This window comes from Lepidochelys kempii, chromosome 7 (assembly GCF_965140285.1).
Source record: "Lepidochelys kempii isolate rLepKem1 chromosome 7, rLepKem1.hap1, whole genome shotgun sequence".
Lineage (NCBI taxonomy): Eukaryota > Metazoa > Chordata > Testudines > Cheloniidae > Lepidochelys > Lepidochelys kempii.
The window spans coordinates 77,633,245-77,647,975 of NC_136386.1; the positions used below are offsets into that span (position 1 = coordinate 77,633,245).

At 40.0% G+C, this 14,731-nt stretch overlaps 1 protein-coding gene across 1 annotated transcript in view; it reads left to right on the top strand.

Annotated features, from left to right (window-relative positions):
• The first annotated feature begins 385 nt into the window (after positions 1-385).
• ARID5B (AT-rich interaction domain 5B) overlaps positions 386-14,731 on the top strand; it is a 147,383-nt gene continuing 133,037 nt past the window's right edge. The window contains exons 1-2 of the mRNA XM_073353422.2: positions 386-500; positions 871-1,125. Of these exons, the coding sequence (XP_073209523.1) occupies positions 480-500; positions 871-1,125 (276 nt within the window). The 5' untranslated portion in view covers positions 386-479. The remainder of the gene's footprint in view (positions 501-870; positions 1,126-14,731) is intronic.

A 14,731-nucleotide genomic window follows, 5' to 3' on the forward strand; every position in this document is an offset into this window, starting at 1 on the left:
CATATACAAGCAGGTCCTGTCAGATCCGCAGCTGAACAGGGCAGCTTTTCTGCCTATCAAAAATGAAACGGTGATGCTATCCATCATCATTGGGACTTTGCAGGAATTAACTCATGTCCCCACACAGGCTCCAGCTTTGCAATATTTTTTTTAGGTTTTAGATCTCAATTTTGCCTTGATCCATCCGCCCTTGTCCTATGCTTTGACTCAGCCCCGTCCCATGTTGCCAATTTGATCAGGCAGCAATTGGGGAAAAAACTCGTCTTTTCCACACCTCTGGGAAATTGGGGGCCAGGAGAAATATTGGGCTGCATTTCTGGTCATTTTGGGTGAGCTGGGAAGGCGAGGTTCAGGTTTTATATTGAGGGTTCGGGCTGGCTGCTGGAGGAGAGAGCTTTACCCTGCCAGGACCTGATGCAATCCATTCAAGCCAACAAGTTTGGAGAGAATGTTGAGTTCAATCAATTCAGAACGCCGAGATGGAGCCCAACTCAGTCCAGGTATTCGTCTCTCCTCCGCTTCTCTGCCCCGATCCCCCCCCCCCCCAGCCCCAACCCCCCACTCTCTGGCCCCCGCCCACAAACTTTCCACCAAACTTTCCCCCTCTGCACCCCCAAATGGCATTTCCCCCCTTTATAGATTCCTTCACTGATCATACATAGGCACAGATTATTATTATCATGGTGATGATGATTATTTTTCCCGTGGGGGGGGGTCTTTGCTGGGTACTGCCAGACTCCTTATTTTAGATGATGATATTCCCACCTTAAGCCTGTGTGTGTGTTTGTGATCTATATACGATTGCCTGTCTTATTTATTAGGATGATTATATTTATTTTATTGACTTGATTTTTTTTTAATTCCCTGCAGTGGGTCGGCTCTCCGTGTGGTTTGCACGGTCCTTACATTTTCTACAAGGCTTTTCAGTTCCACCTTGAAGGCAAACCAAGAATTTTGTCCCTTGGCGACTTTTTCTTTGTAAGATGTAAGCCAGAGGATCCGATTTGCATAGCGGAGCTCCAGCTGTTGTGGGAAGAGAGGACTACCCGGCAACTTTTATCCAGCTCCAAACTTTATTTCCTCCCAGAAGATACTCCCCAGGGCAGAAATAGTGACCATGGCGAGGTGGTAAACATATCTCACTCTGTCTCTCTGTGTGTGTGCGTCTGTGTGTATCTGTGCGGATTTTTCCTCCCCCCGTAACGTTTATTAAAGGACAGGATTGAAATGTTCCCTTCTGCAGGCAACGTAAGACTCTTTTAAAGGGGTAATGCCACAAACAGGGGCTTGAGCTGTTTGTCATTGTAAGAGTTTCGATGGCAGCTCTACCGGGGGCGAGGGGGGATGCTCTGTAAAAAGCCACAATCAAATAACTTGGGGGGAGGGGGGATTTAAGGATTTTTTAAAATGATTTTTTCCACTTCTTGCTGTTGCTGTGTGAACGTCACATGCTTTGGTGTTTTGTGTGTCCCCCCCCCCTTCCCCGTTTTCAGTGTCTGGTTGAGGAGTGGGGGATTTGGTGGATTTAGATATTGTTAACATTTGTTTAGTATTTGATATGTTTAAGAGGGCGGAAATTACGAAATGGAGGCTGAGTGAGATCAAAAGCTATTGAGCTGGCAAAGACGTGTTGAATAAAGTGATAAATGACAGGTACTGGAATAATACATTCAAATAACTTGCAGAGATGCCTGGGCGTATTTCAAAGCAGTCATGTAACCAGCACAAACACGTTAAGCATTAACAACAATGTCTCTTTTCTGGTGCATTTCACTAGATGTGTTAGTTTAAAATTACTATGAAAAAAAGTGGACATTTTCCAGAAAGACCGGTGGGTGGAAGGGAATGAGTTAAAGGCTAATGCTGAAGTCAAGCTGTTTCGTTTTACAGTCCCCCTGAGTTACTTCTAATAGGGAGAACCCATTGTCAATTTCATCCTGGAAAGTTTGATTAGAAGTACCCCATAACTGCAAAGCTAAGGTCTGGAGCCCAGATTGCGTTTACAGTGTATTCTTCTAGCTCTGTAATTTCATGTATGACCGCAATTTTGCTGGCTACTCTAGTCAGCTGACTGCACTGTTATTGAGGAACTATTTCAGTGTGGTGTACAAACGGGGCTATGTTTATGCGGAGAGATGGCCAGTTCAAAAGCGCTCAGAAATAGCCAGATGTGGCTGCAATAATATTTCAGCTGCCTAAAGTGCAAGCATGGGGGGAAATGACTGGAAGCCTTCCTTATCTCCGCAATAAGCCCCCATACCATCTGAGCTGCCAATTCCTTCAACAGTCCATAGGCTGATGGAGTTAATTGTAGTTTTTCTCAAGCTCCCCCCGCCCCCGCCCCGAAGTATCGAGTTACCCATTCCTAGTACATGCTACTTAATTATTGTAACCTTTCAAACATTCCCTTATAAATTGCTTCTTCTGAAATAAATATGTAGTTCTGCTGTCTTACTTTTTTTTTAAATTGCCCATCTTTTCTGATGTCAATAATTAAGACATTTTGGAGCATGGAGAGGGTATTGAAAAACATTAACAGGTTGACCTCTCTTCCACTGAAAGTGCCTCTGTCCCCTCCCCCTGTCCAACTTTCCTGTGCAGCTGTCTCTCTTCCCCTCCCCCTCACTACTACTTATTATTTGCTTTTCAAATTTATTACTTCAACATGGGCTGTGATCTGGAAAAGGGGAGGATTAAATATCCAGAAAAGACTACAAGTGTAATAGACATTCTGCTAAACCAGACAGGAAATCATTCTGAATTTTATTAGATATTTTGTGGTAACTTCTTTTGAAAATGTGTTTGAAACATTTCTTTTAATCCTCTTCTCAATTTACCACTTACCTATTTTAATTTCTGTGTTCACAATTTAAATTGAGGACCCTCTTCTAAGGATAAAAAAAGATGACAGTGAAGGATGGAGGTTCTAAAATTGCTAGTGGTGAATATTTAGAAGCCATACTCCTGTGTGTGTGAGTGTTTTAAATGAAAGAGTTTTGGATGAGAGGGGTGGGAAATGGGACACAAATCATTTTAATATGCTTTAATGATCAGCTCATGTTACTGTGGTATGAACATCAGAGAAAATTAATCCTACCATTACATGTAAGAATGTTCCTTCTATGCAGTAATTCTCAGCTGCATGTACATTCATAATATTATGCATGATTTGATTTTTTTAAAAATGCAAACACTGATAGTAATTAGCTGTATGATTATACTTGTATATTTCATTAGGGCTTTAACTGATGTCATTCTGAATTATTCAACCATATGAAAACAATTTTCATTTGAGATAATGGCATGCCTTGGAATTATGCAAATGATTATTGAATTGTATAGAATAATTATGACAAATGTAAAGCAGGTAGAAAGTTTCCTAATGCAGGTCTATTTTACATCCCAATGATGTCATTTCCCCTCTGGCCTAAGTTAGTCATTCATTAGCAGAGTAGCAGCCGCAGCAAGAAATAGCAACAGCTCACAGAGATACTTCTTTGGCAGAGAGCCTACAGAAACTAGCATTTAGAGCCAGGGCCTAGAGAGGGCAACATAACACTCCCATTAAGAAATGTACTTTGTTTTCACTTACTCCATTAACTTGTTTATATACATTGACATGATTTTTTATCATTGATTTTAAATAGTTTTGAATGATAAAACCTGTTCATAAATGTGCAGCTAAAAGACAAAAGGCTGCATACTGATTGGCAATGTGTTACTTAAGGAAACATTTTACATATTGTATTAGTATGTAGCACAGTTATTTTAAGTCACTAAACAAGAGTAATAATTCTTTTATGTAAATGACAGCCACATCTAGTCCTAAAGCACAGGCAGGGCTGTATTTAGAATAGAGATGTTTTGTAACCCTTTGTATGTCTTCTGTGTATGGAAATGCTATTCTTGAAATACAGGTAATTATAACAATAAATTTAATAATAAATTGGTTTAAGAAAATATATGGATTTAAACTCCCTATCTTGCATTCAGAAAACTGGTATAAAGTGAGGTTGCACTTTTATGTGTATTGTAAATCTGCTGTATCAAAGGTTTTCTGTGATGTCAGAGGTCAAGAGAGGCACTTGCTGTGAGTAAAACTGTTGATTAGCAGAGCAACTGGTTTGATCGTAAACTGTTGATCAAGCCAGTCAGAGGTATAATTATTGTCAGGAGCAGACATCCTCACTAGTTTGAGGATTAGGAGTGCCAGCCTTTTCTAAATGTGGTGTCTGCAGTACTAAGGAACATAGAATCATAGAAAGTTAAGGTTGGAAGGGACCTCAGGAGGTCATCTAGTCCAACCCCCTGCTTGAAGCAGGACCAATCCCCAATTTTTGCCCCAGCTCCCTAAATGGCCCCCTCAAGGATTGAACTCACAACCCTGGGTTTAGCAGGCCAATACTCAAACCACTGAGCTATCCCTCTTCCCAACTGAGCTGTCCCTCCCCCAATTTCTTACCGTTGTAATATTCAGTCAGTGGCTACTTATAGAGGAAATAGCGAAGTGTGTGCGTAATGGTTCTGTTACTCAGAAATTACTGATGGCATATTTTATCTGATTGCCAAATGTTTGAGCTAATCAGAGATGGGTGTATACAAAAGGCTTTTTACAAAAGGCCCGTTTATCCATCAGCCATATCTATATTTAACCATCTGTACTGGTAAAACTGGATTTTGCTAATACACGGGCTCTATTTTAAGCATGTTTGCAGTTCCCTTGATGCCAATAGAACTACTCATCTGCTTATAGTTAAGCATGCTGGATGAGGCAATAGAGCTCCATCATACAATCAAGCAAACAAAATTTAGCTGACTTCAAATTGAATTTTGAATGTGTAACAAATGCAGGATCAGTCTCTTCCTTAGCTGAAAGTGTCAGTACTAATGTCATAGAATTAACCTCTCTGGCTACGCCCATGAAACCTGAGTTAGAGACATGGAAACGAGAGCAGAACAGAGCCCTGTATGTCAGGCTTATGCTGATGTTCTCTCAGTGCACTCTTGGTGTATGTCAGTGAGAGTAAGTGGGATGGCTGACATTGCGTGAAAGTACCACACCGCTATTTTCTCTCTAATCACCTGGGCAGGACGGGTGAGGTTTGCCTTCTGGCATAGTATAAGGTGGTGGTGTCCTCCAGCTCTGTAGGTGCCCTGAGATCCATGGGGAAAGCTTTCAGGTCCTAGGGCATTCACAACACTACTCTTTGAGACCCCATAGGGAATCAGGTTGCCAGGAGTTCCGGAAATGCCCCACAGCCAACTCTTCTAGGCCCCATCCCGCAAAGCACTTAAGCACATACAGTACTTAACTGAGCACAGGACTACTCCTTTTGAAGTCAGTTGGACTAATCACGTGATGATAGTTCAGCATGTACTTAAGTGCTTTGCTGGATTGAGGCCTCAAGTACAACTGAAAGTGTCAAGTGGGAGTTTGTATAAAACAGGGCAGACTGGATCAATATAATTTGATGTGGCATGGGGCAGGGGAGGGAAGGTTCCTAACGGATTTGCAGGGAACTGATGCCATGAAAGCATCCTTGACTCTGCCCCCTCCAAACCCTTCCTGCCCCCAAATCTACAGCCCTGGCTCAAGCTCTCCCAAGCTCAGTCTACACACACCCCAGCAGCATGTAGCTCCAAACGGGTGGCACTAACATGAGTCAGATGAAACTGGGGATGATGCCACATTGGCTTAACCACACCTCACAAACCCAACAGAATTGTAGTTAAAGGCTTCTGCAGATTTTCTGCTCATTTAACCCTCTTCAACACAAGTTGCAGCAGGGATAATTTGGCCCTATAACACGATTGACCTTTTTTGAGAAGATATTTGAGAGAAGAATGCTTGTTAACAACTTGCATTTTCATGTTTTTAAAGCTGTCAGCATTAATTAGCCTATTCTTTAAAAAATATGAAAAGCAGAGTTCATTAAAAGTAGGCATGGTATTTGATAGGAAGTGTACATGCTAAAAATATTAATTTTCTTAGTGTGAAATGTCACTCTTTTGAATACATTGTTGTTAATTTTAATTCTACTTTACTTTGAGTGAATTTATCTAAATCTAGTTTTAGTAGAGATCAAACATTGACTCAGTCTCTCTTACCAAATGATGATCTGATCTTCTACCTTTACTCATGCAAGTAACCCTTACTAACACAAGTAGTCTGTATGAGTAAGAGTTGCTCATATGAGTAAGGGGAGCAAGGCCTCCACCCCTGTTTTATTACAGACAGTCTTTTGTATTTTCAGACTATTTTTTTTTAAATTTTACTCTGTTAAAAAAGGTGTAATTTATAATAACAAGACTGATTTTTTTCAGAAAGTTTTGGAAAGCAACAAGTTTCCAAATCTTAATGGGCAGCAGATTTAAAACAAATAAAGGAAGTATTTTTTCACATAATGTACAGTCAACCTGTGGAACTCCTTGCCAGAGGATGTTGTGGAGGCCAAGACTATTAGAGGGTTCAAAAAAGAACCAGATAAGTTCATGGAGGATAGGTCCATCAATAGCTATTAGCCAGGATGGGCAGAGATGGTGTCCCTAGCCTCTGTTTGCCAGAAGGTGGGAATGGGTGACAGGGGATGGCTCACTTGATGATTAACTATTCTGTTCATTCCCTCTGGGGGACTTGGCATTGGCCACTGTTGGAAGACAGGATACTGGGCTAGATGGACCTTTGGTCTGACCCAGTATGGCCGTTCTTATGTTCTTATATTCTTAAATTTATCATTTTTTCATTGAGGGTCTGATTCTTTCACCTTTACAGATGCTGAGCAGTAACATGCTCCTCAAAGAGTCTCCCTGAATTCAATGGGATTACTTAGATGAGTAAGTGAGTAAGGGTGGCAGAATCTGGGCCTTAAGCAACTGATTGCATTCTTATTCCCATGGTCACGTATTGCCACCTTTCCTGGAAAACCTCCTATGTCGCTTGCATATGAATGGATTTTCTCAAGATCTGTAAGGATTGGTATTCTCTTAGTTGAAATTAGAACTGAGTCCTTCCTTAGAATTCAGAAGGGTTATCTTGCACCAGGTCTATCCACACCAATAAAGTCAACAAATATGCAGAGTACAATTATTAAAGGGTGCTTTAAAAATCAAGCTCATAGCATCAATTGCCAATGTATTGTTGCTCAGATTAATGCAGCATTGGAAATCAGGTACACCTGTAATAGCAATGTTAGAGATATGATATTCCTCATAAAAGATCATGGTTTTGGTAATTGCATATCCACTCTTTATATTTATGTCTCTCTCACTACCAGTAACATACATTGGCAAAGGAAGAAGAGGGAAATGACATTACTCAGTGAAGCCACATGTTGCTAGCCATTAGCCAGCAATCTGGTGTCTATGGTCACTTAAGCAGATTTTTTCCCCCTTATCTTTCATTTCTCAGTGTATTCAGACTGTAAAATGCACCCACTGCGCTCCATAGTCGCTTTTCCCAGCCTGATCAGTGGCACTAAACATTAAACTCTTGTCTTTTGAGAATAATAGGCTTTACATGCTACACCCTCAAGCATGTTGAGATACTGTGCAGGCTGGAAAATAAAAATGTTCTAATTGTGTCTTTTAAATAAGCATAGGAGTGAATTAATTAGACTATATTTTGTCTTTAGTTGCTTAGTTACACAATAGTATTCCTAAGCACAAGTAAGATAAATTGGCTCTTTTTGTGCTGCTTGTCCCTTAATCACAATTACTGTATTGCTCAGGAGAGTAAAGCATACATAGGTTTTGCATTTTTAATAATATTCAAACAATATGCATATGATATAGAAAGTATGTTCTGGTTCAAGTTCTTATGTGCTTTTATTCATGAAGAAGCTCTAGTATGATGGGAGCAGTATTTGCATTAGTTGCCCAGAGATATAGTTCTGAAATATTCTTGAAATGCCTATTCTGGCCCTTTCATTCATATTCAAAATAACAATGCCTCACATCTTAAAACAATCATACATATTTGATTGAAGAGATTTTTCTTTGTGTTTATGTGTGTGGATTCACACCCTGTTTTAACTCTGTAAAGACTAGATGAAGGTATGATTGATAGTCTCATATCAAGTTGAGCTTTTTATTTTGTAGCTAAAATGTAGTCAGAAGGTCAGAAGGACATTGGCATTTTATGGCATTTATCCAGTGACATTAATATTTGGCAGCCATCCATGTTTCTATGTGAAGGTGCCAGGGTTATACATAATAGAGTTTGCTTTCATTTTCAAGGTATTTTACCCTGTCTGGACAAACTAGCCTCTTTTAGGGCATATTGTGATGGAGCTGCCACTGGCGAGCTAAGAACTTTCGTTTCTTTCTGCACTGCACAGTGTTGGTTCTGAATGATGGGCAAATTGATACAGATATTGAACAATGGAAGATTCTGGCAAGAAACCCACTGTAAATGCTCAGTAGATGTATGTGAAAATTGGCTCCATTGTTCCGTTGTATGAAAAGCAAGTAAATTATTTACAGATATTTGCTAATTAAAGCATGTATTGTTTTACCAGCACAATAGAATACAATACAACAAAAGACAAAAGAATAGGCTTGCATAATTTAAATCTGCTAATGCAATGTACTCTTTGTTTAGAAAAATATAATTATGTAATCCACAAGGAAAGCTTTTCAAACTGTAACAGTACTAGGCAAAATTAGCAATGAAATGCTTGTCAACTTGCCTAAACCAAAACAACTACCTGAGATCTGTAGGCCATCTGATGAGAAAATATTTTGAGTGAAACCTATTTTCTCCTTGGTCATAACTTCTATCTGCACTGGCAGATATAAATTCAATTTGAACTTCTGTTCAGAAGCCCTCCCCCCCAGGAGTTGCTATAGAAATCAGAAATCTAAGTGTTTGCACTCATCCCTCTAAAAGCCCCCACTCCCTTCACAGTCCAGCTTTACTGGTATCCCACAAAGAGCCGGTAATGCTCCATTCCTTATCATTTTATGTGATTCCTTTTGCAAATGCTGAATCATGAAGAGGAGTTTGTACAAAAGATCTATTAATGCCAAGGGAATAGAATTCCACATCGTTTTAATTATGTTACTTTACGCAGATCCCTCATGTTGTGTCTTTGCCTTGTTTATGGACCTCAGTAGGCTTGGAGCTATATTATAGGTCCTAATGCTCCCAGGTTTTGCATTTTTGAATATAATTAAGTTGCAAACAAATATGTAAACTAAACACATGCCAGTAGGCAGATCAGAGAAATGGGAGCAACACCAGTCACCTGTATTAAATAAGATCTTTGTTGCCCTTTAAAATTGGCTAAGGATTACAGATCAAAGGTTTTAGCCTAGCTTTTTAAAATTCTCCTGTGTCACTTAATTTTCTGTGCTATATGTATTTACAGTTAGACTTTATACAGTGCCCTCAAGTGCTTGAATGAAAAATGGCGGCCATATAAATGTAATTTTGAGGTGCATATGCTTCACTCCCAGCACACTTGCCTCTTCTGGGTGACTGACAAGTTAGTTGCTTAGTCAAGCAAGCAGTCTGCCCAGATGCCCTTCAGAATGCAAGAGTATGTGCTGGAATCACTGTCTGCCAGAGGCAGTGGGAAGGTTGTTTGGGTATGATGTGCTGAATGAGGAATTTAAGTGGAAAGTGAAAGTGAAAGCATTCTCTTCTTGTTAAAGCACACTACTGGTCAGTCAGTTCACCTCTGGCTCTGCCGCTGACTCACCACGTGACCTTGGGCAAATCACACAACTTCTCTGTGCCTCACTAAACACATCTACAAAATGGGAGGAATGGTACCTACCTCATTTAGTTGCTGTCAGGCTTAATTTGTGGCTTGATGCTGTGGAAATGCAAAGTATTTTACTGATTAAATGACAGCCCAAGCCTTCATGTGCTCTAGAGATGTAATGTAGTATCTATTTTGCCACTGTAAGGCAGCTTTGCCCTGCTACATTAAAGTAAACTGTATGTTGCTACCTCTTCTATGACCTTCCTAACGCCCAGTGCTCTCTGCTGCTGTTGACCCTGCACATTAATGGTAGATGGGATGAGGACACACTTTGGAGCTTCATCTTCTGAGATGAGGATTGTTGATTTTGGTCCCTCCAAAAAGCAAAACCCTTCAGGAATAGAGCCATAAACTCCACTAGCTGATTTATCGCCTTATTGTCTTAAATAGTATTTGCCTACAATGGCCACAGTAAATAAGCTTGAAGGGGCAAAAAGATAGGTGCTTCCTGCATTGGAGAGGTTGTTTAAGAATGATTTTCTCCTATAAAAATGTTCCTTGCCCCTTTAATACTCGTGAGGTCACTGGAGGAAGGATGGTTTTGTGGGTAAAGCTATTGGCTGGGACTCAGAAGACCTGGGTTCAGCTCTGTCACAGACTTCAGGTGTGACCTTAGGTAAATCATTTAATTTCTCCATGCCTCAGTTCCCTCTCTGTAAAATGGGGATGATACTTCCCTAGCTCACAGGGATGTTGCAAGGATAAGTTCATGATTAATATATGTGAGGTGCTCAGACACTATGGTTATTGGGCCCATGTAAGTAAGTGTGCAGGGATCTATAGTAATCTGCAGAGCATTGGTAGCTGACGTTAAAGCTGCATGCACGAATTTCTTCGAGATTTCCATTTGTTTATAAATTAACTCGATCATTTAAGATAATTTCTCCCCTTTCTTCCCCTCCCCCCCCTTTGGACATGCGCTGCGGTCCTAACATCTACCAAGCGATCTAAGATGTGCACCCAATTCCAGAGGCAAGAACAACAATTTTGTATAATTTACATGAGGGTCGTGCAGTATCAATTTCCATCTAAATTACAGAAAAATCAAAACTACATGAGGTGTAAATAAAGAGGATAATAGAGCCCTTTATATCAAAATGAAACATACAGTTCTATTATCCTTAGCGAATGTAGTCCATAATAGTCTAATTGTGTTTTGTGCTCCTGTGGGTGAATGTGTTTTCAGCAACAATGCACTGGGTTGTAAAATATGCATCCCCAGCTATCTACTGTGGTAAAGGTTTCAGTAAAAAGGCTGAAGATGTTTTTCTCATGCAAATTATACTGATCAGATAAATGGCACACAGTGTCTCCTATAATTATCAACAACAGTTTTTACAGTATGTCTCCTGTTTCCCTAGGCCATATATTTGATGTTACAAGATCAGTAATTCAGTAGACAGCCGAGCAGGTGTTCAAATCACTCCTGACCTCCAGAATTCTTTAAATGACCCCTGGAAGCACTGGAGTGAAAACATTCTCAGCGTGTCAAAGTTTTGAGATATCTTAGTTGCCATAATTTTTTAAAAACTGCCTTCGTTTCTTTAAAAAAAACCAACTCCTACTTATTGGCAGTGAGTGAGAAGTTGTGATGCACTGTGTGCCCGCTTACAATAAAGTTGTACAGTCGCACCAAGCCTCCCTGTGGTGATCTGCCTTCCAAGAGTTAATTTTTCTTTAAAAAATAATAATAATAATCTGCTTTAAACTGTTCTAACTACCTGCTCTCTTTCCTTCGATGTAAGCATTCCAACCATCTGCTGAGGCGGGCAATATAGGGTTTTGTGCTTTCAGGAGGCTCTGACGGTTGCTTAGACAACAATGACATATTTTAGCATAATGGCTCTCAAAGAGGTACCATCCCTTTTTACTGAACTTCTCCTCCAAAAATAATAATCGGACACCTTCAGTTGGGTTAAAAACAGAACGTAAGAAGGATAATTTGTAATAGTGTCTTTTCTAGCCCTCTCCCCACACCTCAGCTTGATAGTGGCACATATTTTACTTCACTCTGGAGTCTTGTAAGATGTATTGCAATTATAAGCTGACTAGATGCCACATTTTATTGGAATAGAAGAAAAAAGTGGCTCCTTTTATAGGCAGTTATTTCAAGATTTAGATAACTGCATGGACAGGGGAAACATTCCCATTGGCTGATCAATATTCTTAAGGGGGCAGCAGAGATAAATCTAATTCCCAAGCAGAGTTGAAATTCACCTCTTTCTATCACAAACCTAATTTCATTGTTGCAGGAAAAATTTGTAAATGTTGCCTTCATTAAAGTCTTACCATGCAATGGAGATCTCATAAATATATCTCTTCAGAGCATAGTTAATCTCATATGAGTTGAATATTTTTATGCTGTAATCAACTTGGGTGGTTTTTCATGTTTCTATGGAGATATAATTATGGATGACATAAATGGTATACAGCAGATTTCTTTAATCTTCTAAAGGTTTGGTAGTCGTAAGTCACTGCATAGCTGGTTTTTATTTATTTAACATCTCTATTCATTTGTCATCTTGTTTCAAGGGTTTCTTCATAACCAGGGAGTCTAGAAAGAGATATACAACAATGTATGTCAAATAGTTAAGAAGGCTTCACTGTGTTAGTGATTCCAGGATTTGTTGGTTTTCTGAGGGAATCCATGCCCTCAGGAGATTAATAATTTGGTTGTGCCTGATACCTTGAAAAGCCATGGAGGTGCTCGAGGGGCACTCTACTATCATTACTTGCATCATGGAGAAATCAACTCCTTTTGAAGAAATAGTTCTGTTTATTTTCATTTTCTTGCACAAAAGATGTTCCTTCTAGTTTGGATTTTAACGTAACACCAGAGAACAGAAATATGTGTGGTTGGTTTGGGTACTGAAATGTTGAAAGGTGCCATGTAAAACCAAAGGCCAAGATTTTAAAAAGTGACTAGTGATTAGGGGAGCCTCCATTTTTAGATGCCCAATTTGGAAAACTTTAAAGCAGCCTGGTTTTTGTTCAGTTGGTTGGTTTGGTTTTCTTGTTTTAAGAAAGTAATGAGCACTTATCCTTTGAAAATCAGACCCATTTAAGCTGTCTCTCAGTGAGCACCGAACAGGTGAGGCTCCAAAATCACAAGTCAATTCTTGGAAATGTTAATCAAAATCTATTTTGTTTTTAAGGATAAATGTTGATTCTTTAGTATTTAGAACTTGTTACACTGATTATCTGTTTTTTGCAATTTGAAATCCCCCTAAAGAGTTTGGGTGTTAGATACAGTGAAGCTTTGGCCCACACAGCACTGGGCACACCCAGGGCACAGCATAAGCACTGGCCCTTCTCACCAATATGGCTTTTCATTCATAAAAGTCAAAGTGCTTTACAAAGACGGATAAGCATAATTAGTATCCCCATTTAATAGATGAAAGACTGAGATAGTGTGAACTTGGGCAATTGCACTGTCAAAGAGAGAGCTGGGACTAGAATCCATGTCTGCTACTCTAGTATCCTATCCAGTGGCCCAAACTGCCTTTTCGGGAAGAAATTCCACATTGGTAATGGACACAAAACACAAGGTTTAGCTTTAAAAATGTTGACGGGACAAACACACAAGCTGACTTTTGAACCAAATGTGCTTTTTGGAAACTTTAAAACATATGCATACCCAAGTCATCAATCTGGGTTGTAAATTTGCTTTTCCCTTAATATTAGTTTAATCTGCCTGAGGGGAGAGAGAGACTGAATATTTTTCAAACTAATTGACTCTGTATGGTTGGTTCCCATTGAAGTCACTCCGCATGGGTAAGGAACCTATCTATTCATGGAGTCAACTGCAGGAATCAGGACTTAAGTTTCTGCAGTCAGACTGGTTTCAGAGTAGCAGCCGTGTTAGTCTGTATTCGCAAAAAGAACAGGAGTATTTGTGGCACCTTAGAGACTAACAAATTTATTTGAGCATAAATTTATTTGAGCTACTGCATGCGTCTGATGAAGTGATCTGTAGATCACGAAAGCTTATGCTCAAATAAATTTGTTCGTCTTTAAGGTGCCACAAGTCCTCCTTTTCTTTTTTTATCAGACTGTAACCTGAATTATTTACCACAGTGGAACATATCGATAACACCACTGTGGAGAAACTCAGACTTAAGCACTTTTTCAACCATCTCATCCAGGATAAATATTTCTAAGCACTCTAACTGAAGCTGTGGTTCCAATCATTCAATTGTGTAGCTCTTACTCACCCTGGTGTGCACTTATTCATTTGATTGAAGTCAGTGAGACTACTTGTAGGAGTGAGTAAGTGCTCACCATCATGAGTAAGAGTTACAAAGTCTGTCCCGTAGCTGGCATTGCACATGTCAGGGCTAACCACTTGGGTCTGCAAAGGGAGGAATCCAGAGCCTACTGAAGTTGATGAAAAAGACTCCCGTGACTTTCAATGGCTTTGAATCACAGTGAACAGAATGGGAGGAAAAAAAAGAAGTACAGCAAGAGGGAGCATGTTTAAATGATGTTTTTATTTAAGAGGAGGTTACACAAAACAGAAAGATGCACTTGGTTTGTGCTTTAAAGCATGAAATAGCCTGGTATCTTTTGCCATTAATTAGCTGTGCAAATATTACTGTGTTGCTAACTAAACACCCACTTTGTGGCTTGTCAGATTATCCCAAACTGGGAAGGAATCATTGAAATATACAGATAGGGGGGTTTGTATTTTTCAGTTTAAAATTAATTCAAATTTATTTGCCTCGTAGAATGTACTCAGGACAAATGGTATGGGCTGGCTTTATGGGTGGGTGATGTGGGCAACTGCCCAAGACACTGTGGTTCAGAGGGCACCATGGTCAAGAGGCAAGGAGCGGGGTGCGCCTCAGGTGCAAGGCCGCAGAATGGAATTTGGAGTAATGAGGGTGCCCGGGGGTGATGGGGAGATGGCTGGGGAGGCAGCAGGGGCCAGGGGCACTGAGTGGAGTCGGGGGAGGCAGTGGGGC